Source organism: Photinus pyralis, unplaced genomic scaffold, assembly GCF_008802855.1.
Source record: "Photinus pyralis isolate 1611_PpyrPB1 unplaced genomic scaffold, Ppyr1.3 Ppyr1.4_LG6, whole genome shotgun sequence".
Classification (NCBI taxonomy): Eukaryota; Metazoa; Arthropoda; class Insecta; order Coleoptera; family Lampyridae; genus Photinus; species Photinus pyralis.
Window position 1 is genome coordinate 42,573,169 of NW_022170663.1, and position 13,927 is coordinate 42,587,095.

The 13,927-nt window shown below is 32.1% G+C and overlaps 3 protein-coding genes across 5 annotated transcripts in view; 1 reads left to right on the forward strand and 2 right to left on the reverse strand.

The window, feature by feature from the left end:
• LOC116174658 (RE1-silencing transcription factor B-like) overlaps positions 1 to 13,927 on the forward strand; it is a 394,864-nt gene that overhangs the window by 226,908 nt on the left and 154,029 nt on the right. The gene's annotated exons all lie outside the window — the stretch shown is intronic.
• On the reverse strand, positions 1,482 to 13,247 carry LOC116175110 (zinc finger Y-chromosomal protein-like). Of its 3 annotated transcripts, XM_031493207.1 has the most exons (6): positions 12,885 to 13,247; positions 9,774 to 10,057; positions 9,321 to 9,467; positions 6,578 to 6,663; positions 2,556 to 4,733; positions 1,482 to 2,504 (listed from the first exon to the last, which is right to left on the reverse strand). In XM_031493207.1, exon 5 carries the CDS (start codon positions 4,729 to 4,731, stop codon positions 3,787 to 3,789), a length of 945 nt encoding a protein of 314 aa, XP_031349067.1. In that variant the 5' UTR covers positions 4,732 to 4,733; positions 6,578 to 6,663; positions 9,321 to 9,467; positions 9,774 to 10,057; positions 12,885 to 13,247; the 3' UTR covers positions 1,482 to 2,504; positions 2,556 to 3,786. The 3 variants fall into 3 exon arrangements, with proteins under 3 accessions (XP_031349067.1, XP_031349069.1, XP_031349066.1); XM_031493209.1 differs by lacking the exons at positions 9,321 to 9,467; positions 9,774 to 10,057; positions 12,885 to 13,247 and adding an exon at positions 6,724 to 6,826; XM_031493206.1 differs by lacking the exons at positions 6,578 to 6,663; positions 9,321 to 9,467; positions 9,774 to 10,057; positions 12,885 to 13,247 and adding an exon at positions 4,794 to 4,876.
• LOC116174656 (protein hunchback-like) lies at positions 8,167 to 13,499 on the reverse strand (the record flags this gene model as incomplete). The annotated part of the gene is made up of 2 exons (XM_031492598.1): positions 8,167 to 8,205; positions 13,254 to 13,499. Coding segments are annotated over 2 exons (285 nt in total), but the record flags the coding sequence as incomplete, so codon positions are not given.

The following is a 13,927-nucleotide window of genomic DNA, read 5'->3' on the forward strand; positions in this document are numbered from 1 at the left end:
AAATTTGACAAAACGTCAAATTTCAACCAATCCTCGACCGTAATCCACTGGTTAATTCCAAGCTAGGTTTAAACTGTCTTTGTGCAACCGGCCCTTAATGGTTTTTTTCTCTATTCCTAATGAATTTCATCATTTTTATATTTTGTAACAAACAGAATCAAAATATTTAACAAATTGAAGCATTTTCACAGCTGCTGCGGTAGTTATGTACCTACCTAAAGTATTGTGACGAATATGAGTATACACCAACAGAATCAGTGTCTGATTTACATGCTTTTGCAAATGATGAAATGAAAAAAAATTAATTTTAACATTTTAAACAATATAAGTGACAAAATCAGTCACAGACAGTGTAGTGTAACTATCAACAAAAATTTTCCTACCACTTATTTTGTTGTCACAGCCTGATTAGTATAGCGAAAAACACCAGTGCTAAACACATATCCATCGTTTTTCTAATAATAATATATTTATGCTTACAGGAATATATAATAATGATAGGTATGAATTTATTGTCCAACAGACATTAAAGTCCAATAACAGGCCAAAAAGTTGTACTTTACCATCTCGTTTAGCATACTTGATAAAATAATAAAAAAAGAACATATACTAAATAGTGAAAAACTAAACTAAAGCGCACTTAGCATATAGCAACTAATTAACCACTGAAACACTGAAAAAAAACCAGCAACTCTATCACTACTAAAAAACTGGCGCTAATTCAGAGGTAAACTGTACAATCCGCCAAATGAGATAAAGAATCATAATTCTGACATAATTATTACATAAACCTCTGATTTGAAGATAATGTATCTCAACAGGTGTTGCTCAAAGTTCAATCAGTTATATTAGCACATTTTATGTTTTAAACGGTGCTGTTGTATTACATATCGAAATCACATTAGTAAATTTCAAATCCTTACAAACCAAGTTGAAAATTTAATGTTTTAAAAGATGTCGCTTGTAGAGGTATTTATTATTTGTCCCATAATCACAAGTAGCACACTTAAAATCCTTAGAAATGTTATGTGTTAAAAGGTGTTGATTAAAGTTATATTTATTGTTGGTCTCATAATCACAATCAGCACATTTAAAATCTTTCAAAACTTTATGTGTTAACATGTGTAGATTAAAGTTATATTTCTTGTTTGTCTCATATTTACAATTGGCACATTTAAGATCTTTAGAAACCTTATGTTTCAAAAGATGTTGTTTGAAATAGTGTTTATCATTTGTCGCATAATCACAAGTATCACACTTAAACTCCTTGGAAACATTATGATTTAAAAGATGCCGTTTGAAGCGGTGTTTATCATTTGTCCCATAGCCACAATTAGCACATTTAAATTTCATACGAGCAGTATGTTTTAAAAGGTGTGTTTTGAAGGTGTGTTTATAATTTGTGCCATAATCACAATAAGTACATTTAAAAACCTTTGAAACGTTATGTTTTAAAAGGTGTCGTTTGAAGTAGTGTTTATCATTTGTCCCATAGTCACAAGTATCACATTTAAAATCGGTAGAAACTTTATGTTTTAAAAGATGTCGTTTGAAGAAATGTTTATTATATGTTTCAAAATCGCAAGTAGCACATTTAAAGTCCTTAGAATCTTTATGTGTTAAAGGATGTTGTTTGAAGAGGTGTTTATTATTTGTCCTGTAATCACAATCAGCACATTTAAAAACCGTAGAAACCTTATGTTTTAAAAGGTGTTGTTTCAAGAGGTGTTTAATATTTGTACCGTAATCACAATCGGCACATTTAAAATCCTTAGAACTTGTATGTTTTGACAAATGTCCTTTGATGTGGGGTTTATGATTTGTCTCATAATCACAATGACCACATTTAAAATCTTTAGAAACCTTATGGTTTAGAAGATGTCGTTTGAAAAGACGTTTATTATTTGTCTCATAATCGCAAGTAGCACATTTAAAATCCTTAGAATCACTATGTATTAAAAGATGTTGTTTGAAGTTGTTTTTATTATTCGTGCAATAGTGACAACTAGCACATCTAAAATCTTTAAAAACTCTGTGTTTTAAAAGATGTTGTTTGAAATAGTATTTATCATTGGTTCCATAATCACAATTAGCACATTTAAAATCAGTAGAAACTTTATGTTTTAAAAGGTGTTTTTTAAGAGCAGGCTTATGATTTGTCGCATAATCACAATTACAACATTTTAAATCCTTAGAAACTTTATGTATTAAAAAGTGTCTTTTGATAGAAGATTTATAATTGGTTTCATAATCACAATCAGCACACTTAAATTCTTTGGAGACTGTTTTAATCTGAGTTAAAAGGTTACGTTGAAAGTCAGAGTGTTGCTCTACTTCTTCATTATGAAGGGATTTAGAACAGGGTGTACTAATAGTAACTTCATCCTTTATTGTCACCAAAACATCATTGCGTATCGAAATGTGTTCATGTAGAAAGGAATGGATTTCCTCTTCTTGTTTTGGTTCAACTTTAATGAGTAGGGTGTCATTATCGCCATCCATATCTAACAACAATGTTAGTGTAAAAAATCTGTTGAAGTTTATCAAAAATCTACCTATTTTGGTATTCGAACAATAGGAACATAATCAAGATTGAATACGTATGGTTATATTTATTTGTATGTTTGACTAGTAGTCCCGGCGAATTTTGTACTGTTATCTCTCCTCTCACAAACACTCACAAAATACTTAACTATTGAAATAAATTATGGAAAACTGGCAAAACGATGTCAGACGCCATTCCATCTTCATTCGGCTGAACTTATCCACAGAATACGGCCTTGAACTTATCTACATGCCAAACTTCGTAACATTTAGAAAACAGGTGTCACTTTTCCATAAAATCATACCAAAGCGCTGTTGCCATCAAACATCTCTTACTTTACCGTCTTTGGGAAATCCGATTTTTCTCGTACCCCGTCCCTGTTTTTCACCGTTCCCATGAGAACTTCGGGAATCCCCTTTTGGAATACACCTTAACCACAGAAATTATACATTTTTGTGCAGTGACCTTAACTCATTCACAGAAATTGACATTATTTCGCTTTGGCGCCATCTATATGAAATATGGGTTCCGGTTCCGCACTGTTTAGGTAGAATTATTTTTTAAGGGTTCCGGTTTTGTAGCGTAGGAATTTTGGGTTTCGGTTCCTGTTCCAGCTTTTTTCAGTTTTTAAGGGTTCCAACATAAATAAAATAAAGCCCATTATTCTCTCGATTATTCTTTTACATAAACATATTTTTCTATCTCTCTATCTATCTCTTTCTACTTTCCTTTTGTTCAGCAGTAGTTTCGACTATTGCTTTGTTCATGCAGGGTTGGTGGTTTATTGCTACCTATATAAGCAAATTTAATAGCGTTAAATCTACACAAATTATGAGCCTGCATAAACAAACATGTACAGAGCAGGCAATGACAGGCTTTACTATTAACTTTGGCCAACAGTTTACAAAGTAAAATAGATATTCAAACTGTATAGTAGAATTAGCAGTGTGCTAACTGTCAGGACCCTTCACTCTTCAGCAATGAGGTAACTAAACTCAAGAGAATCTGTAATTTTAAGGTAATGCCTAAGGTATTCCAAAAGGTATGTTGCTCAAAGTCCGATCTATTAATTATCTCATAATCACAATTAGTGCATTTAAATTTTATGTTGTAAAAAAGGTATTTGAAGAAGTGTTTCTCATTTGCTCCAAAATCACGATTACCATATTTCTTCCCTAGTTAAAACGTTATAATTTTTGTCATAGGTACAATTATAGTAGGTAGGTACATTTTAAAGATCTTTAAACTTTGTGTTTTAAAAAATGCCTTTTAAAGTAGTATTTATCATTTGTCCCATAATCACAAGTAGCACATTTAAAATCTTTAAATTCTTTATGTATTAAAAGATGTCGTTTGAAGTGGTGTTTATTATTTGTGCCATAATCACAAGTGGCACATTTAAAGTCCTTTGAAACTTTAAGTTTTAAGAGGTGTTTTTTAAGATCGGATTTAAAGTTTGTCTCATAGTTACAATGAGCACATTTAAACTCCTTAGAAACATTATGTTGCAAAATGTGTTGTTTGAAGTAGTGTTTATCATTTGTTTCATAATCACAAGAAGCACATTTAAAATCCTTAGAAACTTTATGTTTTAGAAGGTGTCGTTTAAAGAGGTGTTTATTATTTGTCCCATAATCACAAACAGCACATTTCAACTCCTTGGAAACTTTATGTTGTAAAACGTGTTGTTTGAAATAGTGTTTATCATTTGTCTCATAACCACAAGTAGTACATTTAAATTCCTTAGAAACTTTATGTTTCAAAAGGTGTTTTTTAAAATTGGACTTAAAATTTGTGTCATAGTTACAATGAACACATTTAAAATCCTTAGAAACTTTATGTTTTAAAAGATGATGTTTGAAATTGCATTTATCATTGGTTCCATAATCGCAATGAGCACATTTAAAAGCCTTAGAAATTTTATGCTTTAAAAGATGTCGTTTGAAGTTGCTTTTATAATTTGTCTCATAATCACAATCAGCACATTTAAAAACTTTCGACACTGTTGTACACCGAGTTAAACAGTGACATTGAAGAGATTGAGAACATGGTGCACTGATAGTAATTTCGTCCTTTACCGTCACCAAAACTTCATTGCTTATTGAAATGTGTCTCTGAAGAAGGGACTGGATTTCTTCTTCTTGTTTGGGTTCGATTTTATATGGTGTGTCGTTATCGCCATCCATACCTATCAACAATAATGTTAAAAATTAATAGGTTAAAAACCTATTTTGATATTTAACAATACAGGGAGAGATTCTTGGGCAACCAGACATTACTTATATATTTTCTGAGTAACAGAATTTGTTGCGAGTTATCCCATGACAATTATTTGATTACAATTGGTTATAATAAAGAAAACTTTAATTCGATGCTACGTCGCTTTGGTAATAAGCATACTGGATTACCGACTGGGAAATATGATTCTAACTTCACAGAGCTGTAGGCATGGATTTTATCATGTCTATGCTTGCTATAGTATGAAACACGTATACATGGGGATGACTCATGGTTGAACAACAAACAAACCGAAAAAAGACGCTTGTACAGCTTATTGTTTGTTGACAATGAAACAAGTTCCAAAACATTTTGATATTGCAAGTGCTGACTAAGAATGGAAAACAGGGGGAGCTCTGCAGTGCACCACAAAAACATGTTTTGCTTCATTTTAAAGTATTTCCAGAAAGGTTATTCCATTTGGGGTATCTGGCATGAATAACTGCTAAGCATACATTTTATTTTATAATTATAATTTAGATACAGTAAAACCACTGTAACCTTAGAAAAAGTATGCTTTGCGCAGCTAATATAGAAGGCATGGGAAGGGATTGTACACTCCCAGAAGTAGTTCGTTTTTAGGCTCATTGATTATTGCTCAGTCGAACATTAAGTTAAATGACTATTGTAGAATTGAGTAATGTGTTATTAACTAGTAATAAATAATCGATAACTTTTTTAATTATATTGACATTAATACCGTGAGTAATGTGCAAATACTACTTCTGTTCTGGTTGTAGTTTTCTGTTCCGAATGTACATTATAGCCGAACCTGGTAAGAAACGCCGATCAAGTGCGGACGAATCCGAACATGCATGCGCAAATTTTCTAAGGTTACGATGGTTTTACTGTAGGTAGGTATACTTTGTGAAATATAGTTAAAATAGAACACTTTTGAATGTAGTATGGAGTAAAATCAATATTCAAATTGTAGTACCTAATTAGCAAATATGCCAAGTCAGAACTCTTTCAACATACCAATATTTATTATTTATCTCATATAGGTACTCAGAATTAGAACATTTAAAAATGTTAGACTCTTTTATGTTTCAAAACGTGCTGTTTGAGATAGGATTTCTTTTTTGTCTCAAAATCACAATTAGCACATTTAAAATCCTTGGAAACTGTATGCGTTAGAAGATGTTGTTTAAAGTTGCTTTTATAATTCGTCACATAATCACAATCGGCACATTTCAAATCCTTAGAAACTTTATGTTTTAGAAGATGCTGTTTAAACTTGCTTTTATAATTTGTCTCATAATCACAATCAGCACATTTAAAATCACTTGAAACTTTATGTTGTAAAAGGTGTTGTTTGAAGTACTTTTTGACATTTGTCCCATAATCACAATGACCACATTTAAAATCCTTAGAATCTTTATGTGTTAAAAGGTGTTGTTTGAAGTACCTTTTGACATTTGTCCCATAATCACAATGACCACATTTCAAATCCTTAGAAACTTTATGTTGTAAAAGGTGTTTTTTCAGATCCGATTTAAACTTTGCCCGATAGTTACAATTAGCACATTTAAAATCTTTAGAAAATTTATGTATTAAAAGATGTCGTTTGAAGTACTTTTTAACATTTGTCCCATAATCACAATCAACACATTTAAAATCTTTAGACACTGTTTTACAGGGAGTTAAAAGGTGACATTGAAAGTCAGCGTGTTGCTGATTATTATAAAGAGATTTAGAACGCAGTATACTATCTGTAATTTCATTTTTTATTGTTACCGAAACTGCGTTGCTTACTCGAATGTGTTCCTGAAGAAAGGAATGGACTTCTCCCTCTTGTTTTGGTTCGATTTTAATGAGCGGTGTATCATCTCCCTCCATACCTAAAATAATGTTGGTACATATTAAATACAGAGCGAGATCCCAGGGTAACCAGACATTACTTTTTGAATAACACAAATTCTTGAATAAGAGCCACCAACAATTGTTTGGTTATAATAAAAAAAATTTCATTGAGATTTTGCTCTGTCGCTTTGACGCTTAAACGATTACTGGATTACCGACACGGAAAAATGTGACGCTAGTACACATTAGTGTGTTTTTACACGGAACATGGTGCATACTTTTTGTGCAAATAGGGCCAGATCATTCATAGATCGAATCCCGTTCATGATCCGGTTACTCAATTCCAGCAAATGGCCGCTCGTTATCAACAGGTAGAAAATACGTCAAAGGTGTTGGTACTTGCAGGCAAATGGTGAGCTTAATCAAAGTTTATGAACTCCAAACTCGTAGGTACGTCAACAGAAGGGTAGGAAAAGCGTCTCCGTACTTATAATAATATGTTTATTGTGATAACTTAATCAGGTCAATTAAAATTGAATTTGAACCCTACAATTAAAAACCCTAAAAGAAAATCAAAGGTAATCCCCTTTTCTTGATAAACTAAAATGTTCATACAAATGGCGTACTTACCATGGAAGTAAAAAACGCAATCCGTCCTAACAAATATTTCCGGAATCCCCAAATTAATGGAACCAATTACCAGATTAATAATATATGGATGATGCAAATCCAGGCTTATAATCTTTATTTATATTTACTACATTTTGATCTTAACAGGTTCGACGCCTAGCCTAGTCAATAAGCAATAAGAAACTGAGAAATTTGTCCTTAAGTGTCTGAATTCAGGACACTTACCTTAATTAGAAGTGTACAATCAGGATTAAAGCACCCAATCCCAATGTACCTCTAACTAAAGGTGTTGCTCGAAGCCTAATTTATTATTGATCTTATAATCATGTTAGTTAAAGTAATATTTGTTGTTTATCCTAAAATCACAATCAACACATTTAAATTCCTTAGAAACTTTGTTTTAGAAGAGGTTGCCAAATATGTTTTAAAAGATGTTTTTTAAGATCGGGTTTAAATTTAGTCCCATAATCACAATGAGCACATTTAAAATCCTTCGAAGCTCTATGTTTTAAAATGTGCTTTTTAAGATTGGATTTAAAAATTGAACGATAATCACAATAAGTACATTTAAAACCCTTGAAAGCTTTATGTGTTAAAAGGTGTTGAGTCAAAGTATATTTTTTGTATGTCTTGTAATCACAAACAGCACATTTAAAATCTTTATGTTTCAAAAGATGTTGTTTCTTATTAGTCCCATAATCACAAGTAGCACATTTAAAATCCTTAGAAACTTTATGCTTTAAAAGATGTTGTTTGATGTGCTGTTTATTATTTGTTCCATAATCACAACTAGCACATTTGAAATCTTTAGACACCTTATGTGTTAAAAGATGTCGTTTGAAGTTCTGTTTATCATTTGAACCATAATCACAATCACCACATTTAAAATCTTTCGAAACTTTATGTATTAAAAGGTGTTTTTTAAGATCGTATTTAAATTTTGTCTCATAGTCACAATTAGTACATTTAAAATCTTTAGAAACTTTATGTTTGGAAAGATGTTGTTTAAAGTTACCTTTATCGTTTGTCTCATAATCACAATTAGCACATTTGAAATCCTTTAAAGCTTTATGTTTCAAAAGATGTCGTTTGAAATGGCGTTTATCATTCGTCTCATAATCACAATCAGCACATTTAAAATCCTTAGAAACTTTATGTCTTAAAAGGTGTTCGTTATATTGATATTTATTGTGTGACTCATAATCACAATTAGCACATTTAAAATCTTTAAAAGCTGTATGTTTTAAAAGATGTCGTTTAAAGTAGTGTTTATTATTTGTCTCATAATCACAATCAGAACATTTAAAATCTTTAGAAACCTTATGTGTTATAAGATGTTGGGTCAAGTAGTATTTATGATTTGTGCCATAGTCACAATAAGTGCATTGAAAATCTTTAGAAACTTTATGTTTTAAAAGATGTTGTTTCAAGTAGTGTTTATTACTTGTCTCGTAATCACAATCAGCACATTTAAAATCGTTAGAGCCATTGTGTTTTAAAAGGTGTCGTTTGAAGTAGTGTTTATTATTTGTGTCATAATGACAATCAGCACATTTAAAAACTGTAGAAACTCTATGTGTTATAAGATGTTTGTTCAAGTTAGACTTCTTGTGTGTCTCATAATCACAAAAGGCACATTTAAAATCTTTCGAAACTGTATGTATCAAAAGATGTTGTTTGAAGTAGTGTTTATAATTTGTGCCATAATCACAAAAAGTGCATTGAAAATCCTTAGAAACTTTATGTGTTAAAAGGTGTTTGTTCAAGTAATGTTTGTTGTATGTCTCATAATCACAAACGGCACATTTAAAATCCTTCGCAACTTTCTGTTTTAAAAGATGTTGTTTAAGGTAGTGTTTATTACTTGTCTCATAGTCACAATCAGCACATTTGAAATCCTTAGAAACTTTATGTGTTAAAAGATGTCGTTTGTAATGGTGTTTATTATTTGTCCCATAATCACAATCAGCACATTTCAAATCTTTAGAGACTGTTTTAAACAGAGTTAAAAGGTGACCTTGAAAGGCAGAGTATTGCTGCACTTCTTCATTATCAAGAGACTTACGACATTGTGTACTAATGGTAGTTTCATCCTTTATTGTCAACAAAACTTCGTTGTTTACTGAAATGTGTTCTTGAAGAAAGGAATGGATTTCTTCTTCTTGTTTTGGTTCGATTTTAATGAGAAGTGGTTCATTATCTCCATCCATATCTAACAACAGTAAAAGTTGTAAATAAAAGTATTAAAAATCTATTTTGGTATTAAACAATTCAGAGCGGGGATCTCACATCCCAGGGCAACCTTGCCGTACTTTAATTTCACAGTAACAAAACAATTTGAGGATCACGTGACCATTGGAATTAGAAAGATAGCTAAAAACAAAAGAACCTTTTGGAGTATTTAGATCGCCAACATACAATTGGTTTGTTTCAATCGCTGAATCTCATTAGAATATTGCCCAAAAAATCTCGATGTCTATTACTATTAATAACAAAAACATTTAGTGCGTAAACTTACTTTTATTAATCAATAATCGTACATACAAGACACACGTAAATCTTGACACCTACGAGTAATTATTTTTTACTCGTAGCTTGACACAAACACCACAAAAAACCATATATATAAGAGAAAAAACTAAAGACACAAGTGAGAGAGAAAGATGCATATCACACAGAATATCGACGTCCACTTTGAACAGAACCGTACCATAGAACACATTCTTCCAGCGCTGCCTTCTATATAGGCAACTCGACAGAATCTCTTCACCACCAGGAACGCCCTTTTATTTTTTATAAAACCTGAAACATAGCATATACATTGTTCTGATTTTAACCCACCCCGCAGTTCGAAGCTGACATGACAGATTTTGAGTCAAAGTGGCAACATTGAAATCGCTGCGGGTTATTTGCCATAAAACGTTCTACGAGTTGGACGTTTCGGAGCGATTGTTACTGTGACAATTCCAAATTCCGAAGAATTCTGCCACAGGCGACTAGGGCAGCTCAACCGAGTGAGTAGGCGGCTATTGAAAAATGAAATGGCTAATGGCATGACATATATAAATTAAATCCACTTATACACATGATACTGCAATGGAAAATGGGACCAATGTCAAAAATGTTTGCTGAGAAAGCAGGCGAGGCAATCGTTCAACAAGACGGGAGTCAATTTGGCACTCCTTTAACGAAATAATTGACACATTAAGGCACAAGAAAAAGCAAACAAAACGGGTATTTTTTGTGGCTAAAGAAATCAAGAATTTTTTGTCAATTTTTATTTTTGCAAATTAAACAGGTTTTACTTAGTTGTTCTCTATGCCTAATGAATTAAAAAAATTGAAGCATTTTTTACAGCGATTGCGATATGTACATTGTACGAATTTAAGTACTACACTATCAGAATCTGTGTCTGATTTACACGAGAATTTATATGCTTTTGCAAACGATTTTATAAAAAATGATTCCTCAGTTATTTTTAACATTGTAAACAATATTAGTGACAAACTCAGTCACAGTGCAGTCTATCCCACACAACACACCGCCGTACATTAAAAGTTCACTGTATGTACATATACACCAAATTTGTACAATGGACGTCCATTGCAGATCCAAATGTCAACGATATGGACAGGTTATGTCAAGGTTTATGTACCTACATACTGTACGTCCTATGAACGTTTGTTACCAGTCATTTTATTGCAATAGATTAACAATAAAACAGCTACTTTGCAAGCGATATCTACTCAAACGCTGTTAAAAACATAAAGTAAGTAGATAACAAAAAATTCACGTCCTTTCCTTTGCTCTTTGGGGTCATTTAAAAATTGCTTTTTTGGAAACTGTCTTGGGAAATGTTTGCATCTCAGCTTCTAAAATCAAAAATGGTATTAATGAGATCTAGTGTACGATATACCTATATTTACATACGTAGACCCGGATTAACACACAAATTAAGCTATTACACTGGATCAAATCTCGGCAAATACCTATAATATAAATACGAGTTAATCATCATGTAATTTAACCATATTGAAAAAATAAAATGCTAATGTTGTCGCATTGCGCAGTCGCGTGTATATTGTTGTGAGACCTAACCTACACTTCTGGGAATCCCACGATTTCCCTCTAACTAGCTCAGTTGTAATTTAAAAAAAAAACCAAATTTTTACACGCATCTCAAGGTCCAGCTGGATTCTGCCACCCTACAGCATTCCAACAATGACATAAATAGGTGGCTTAACCAAATCCTTAAATTCCAATATGAAATTTTACCCCCAGATTTAAACAACTTGAAACAAAGTAAGAGACGCCGACAATTACTTCTCCTTGACTCTAATAACAAAACCTGGATTGCAATGACTGGTTTAATTTCAAACAAAAAATTGCGTAAATTTCTGTTTTACAAATTTTTACAACTTTTTACAATTTTAAACAAAAAAATGACACACACAAAAAAAAAACAAATTACTCAAACATTACAAACAAAACAAGACAAAACAAAACACTAACTACTACTTACTTTTAAAAATTAGTCCGAAATAACGTATTCCGATAAAAAGAGGTATCCGTACACAATCACGTAAACCAACCACTCAAACACCGACGTCTTCTCTCTTCGGGTACCCACGAATTCAAAACTTCCGTGTTTCCGCAAAAATAAAAAAAAAACAGGACGGCGACAAACTTCTTAAACTTCTCAATAATTCTTCTTAAAACGGCAGACAAAAATTCTAATTAAACCTGGATCCACTACGCAAGAAACTTCCACAAAATTCAAAAAAATAACGTAACCGAAGAAGCGCCGGTTGGCTTTGTAACGACCAAAAAGCCCCGCTCTCTTCAAAAATTTTCTNTTACACTTTTGATCAGTTCTTTAATAAACTTTATTTGTGTTTCAATTTCAATTAAGCGTATTATTTGCGTTCCGCCTTTCCGATAATTAGCATGGGTACGAGTGAGTGCAACCTGGCCTTCCACAACGTAGGTGTTCCGGACATTGTCGAGTGCGAGGTTTGTGTTACTACGCAGGTGTTCCGAGTTCGTGTTTTTCCCGCTTTCGTTAGCGCGGGAGCTGTCGACTTGGGTACATCACAAATTTAATTTCGAATGCAAGTGATATTTTTTTTATGAAACTTAAATCTATTATTCAGTTAATTACAAATTAAAGGTCATATATTTTTTATATTGTAATTCACAGGTTAGGATATCTACTTACTCTATATGTGTTCATTTTGATTTAAATTATTTAAGTATTTTTATTTATAAATTATGTTATTAAGTTATCACTCTCTACTTGAATTTAATTTAATTTTGTCCTGTTAATGGATTTATTCTGTTTGGGCAATAAAGCATTATTATTATTATTGTTCGAATTTGTGCGCGCCATAATTGGAACATACGTCCATTGTAATTATCTTATAGACCACGTGTTAAATGTTCCATAAGACGGAATCATCAGACGTCCAGTGTACCTACATACATTTTTGTTACATGGACAACTTAAAATGGATCACATATGAACTTTCAATCTAAGAACTGTTGTGTGGGTATCAACAAAGAGTACCTATCCCACCACTTCTTTTAGAGGGGAGAAAATGAACAATTTGTCTCAATTAGGGAGACTTACCCTAATTAGTAGTGTGCACTCAGGATCCTTTTAGCGTAAAGATCCAATGGGCTTAGAGAAAACGAAAATGCACTAAAAATACCGTTTTTCCAACGTAGTGGTCTCTCTAAATCTGTTCCTTCCAATGAGAAAACCTCGCAAGCACCTGTGATTTGAAGATAGCACGCAATCTCACACCCAATTGTACCCCAAAAGGTGTTGCTAAGAGTACGAACTATTATTTATCCAATAATCACAAGCACTACAATTAAAATTGTTAAAATCGTTACAGCTTTGATTTGAAAATATTTTATAGAAAATATGAAGGTGTTTTTTAAGACCGGGTTTGAAATTTGTCCCATAATCACCAAGAGCACATTTAAAATCCTATGAAACACTATGTTTTAAAAGGTGTTTTTTAAGATCGGATTTAAAATTTGAACGATAATCGCAATAAGTACATTTCAAACGCTTCAAGGTTTTATGTGTTAAAAGGTGTTGTGTCAAGGCATATTTCTTGTATGTCTCGTAATCACAAACAGTACATTTAAAATCCTTAGAAACTTTATGTTTCAAAAGGTGTTGTTTGAAGTGGTGTTTATTATTTGTCCCATAATCACAAGTGGCACATTTAAATTCCTTAGAAACTTTATGCTTTAAAAAATGTTGCTTGAAGTGCTGTTTATTATTTGTTGCATAATCACAAGTAGCACATTTGAAATCTTTCAAAACTTTATGTGTTAAAAGATGTCGTTTGAAGTTCTGTTTATCATTTGACCCATAATCACAATCATCACATTTAAAATCTTTCGAAACTTTGTGTATTAAAAGGTGTTTTTTAAGATCGTATTTAAATTTTGTCTCATAGTCACAATTAGTACATTTAAAATCCTTAGAGACTTTGTGTTTGACAAGATGTTTTATAAGGCCGCTTTTATCATTTGTCTCATAATCACAATTAGCACATTTGAAATCTTTCGAAACTTTATGTATTGAAAGATGTCGTTTGAAGTGGTGTTTATCATTCGTTCCATAATCACATATAGCACATTTAAAATCCTTAC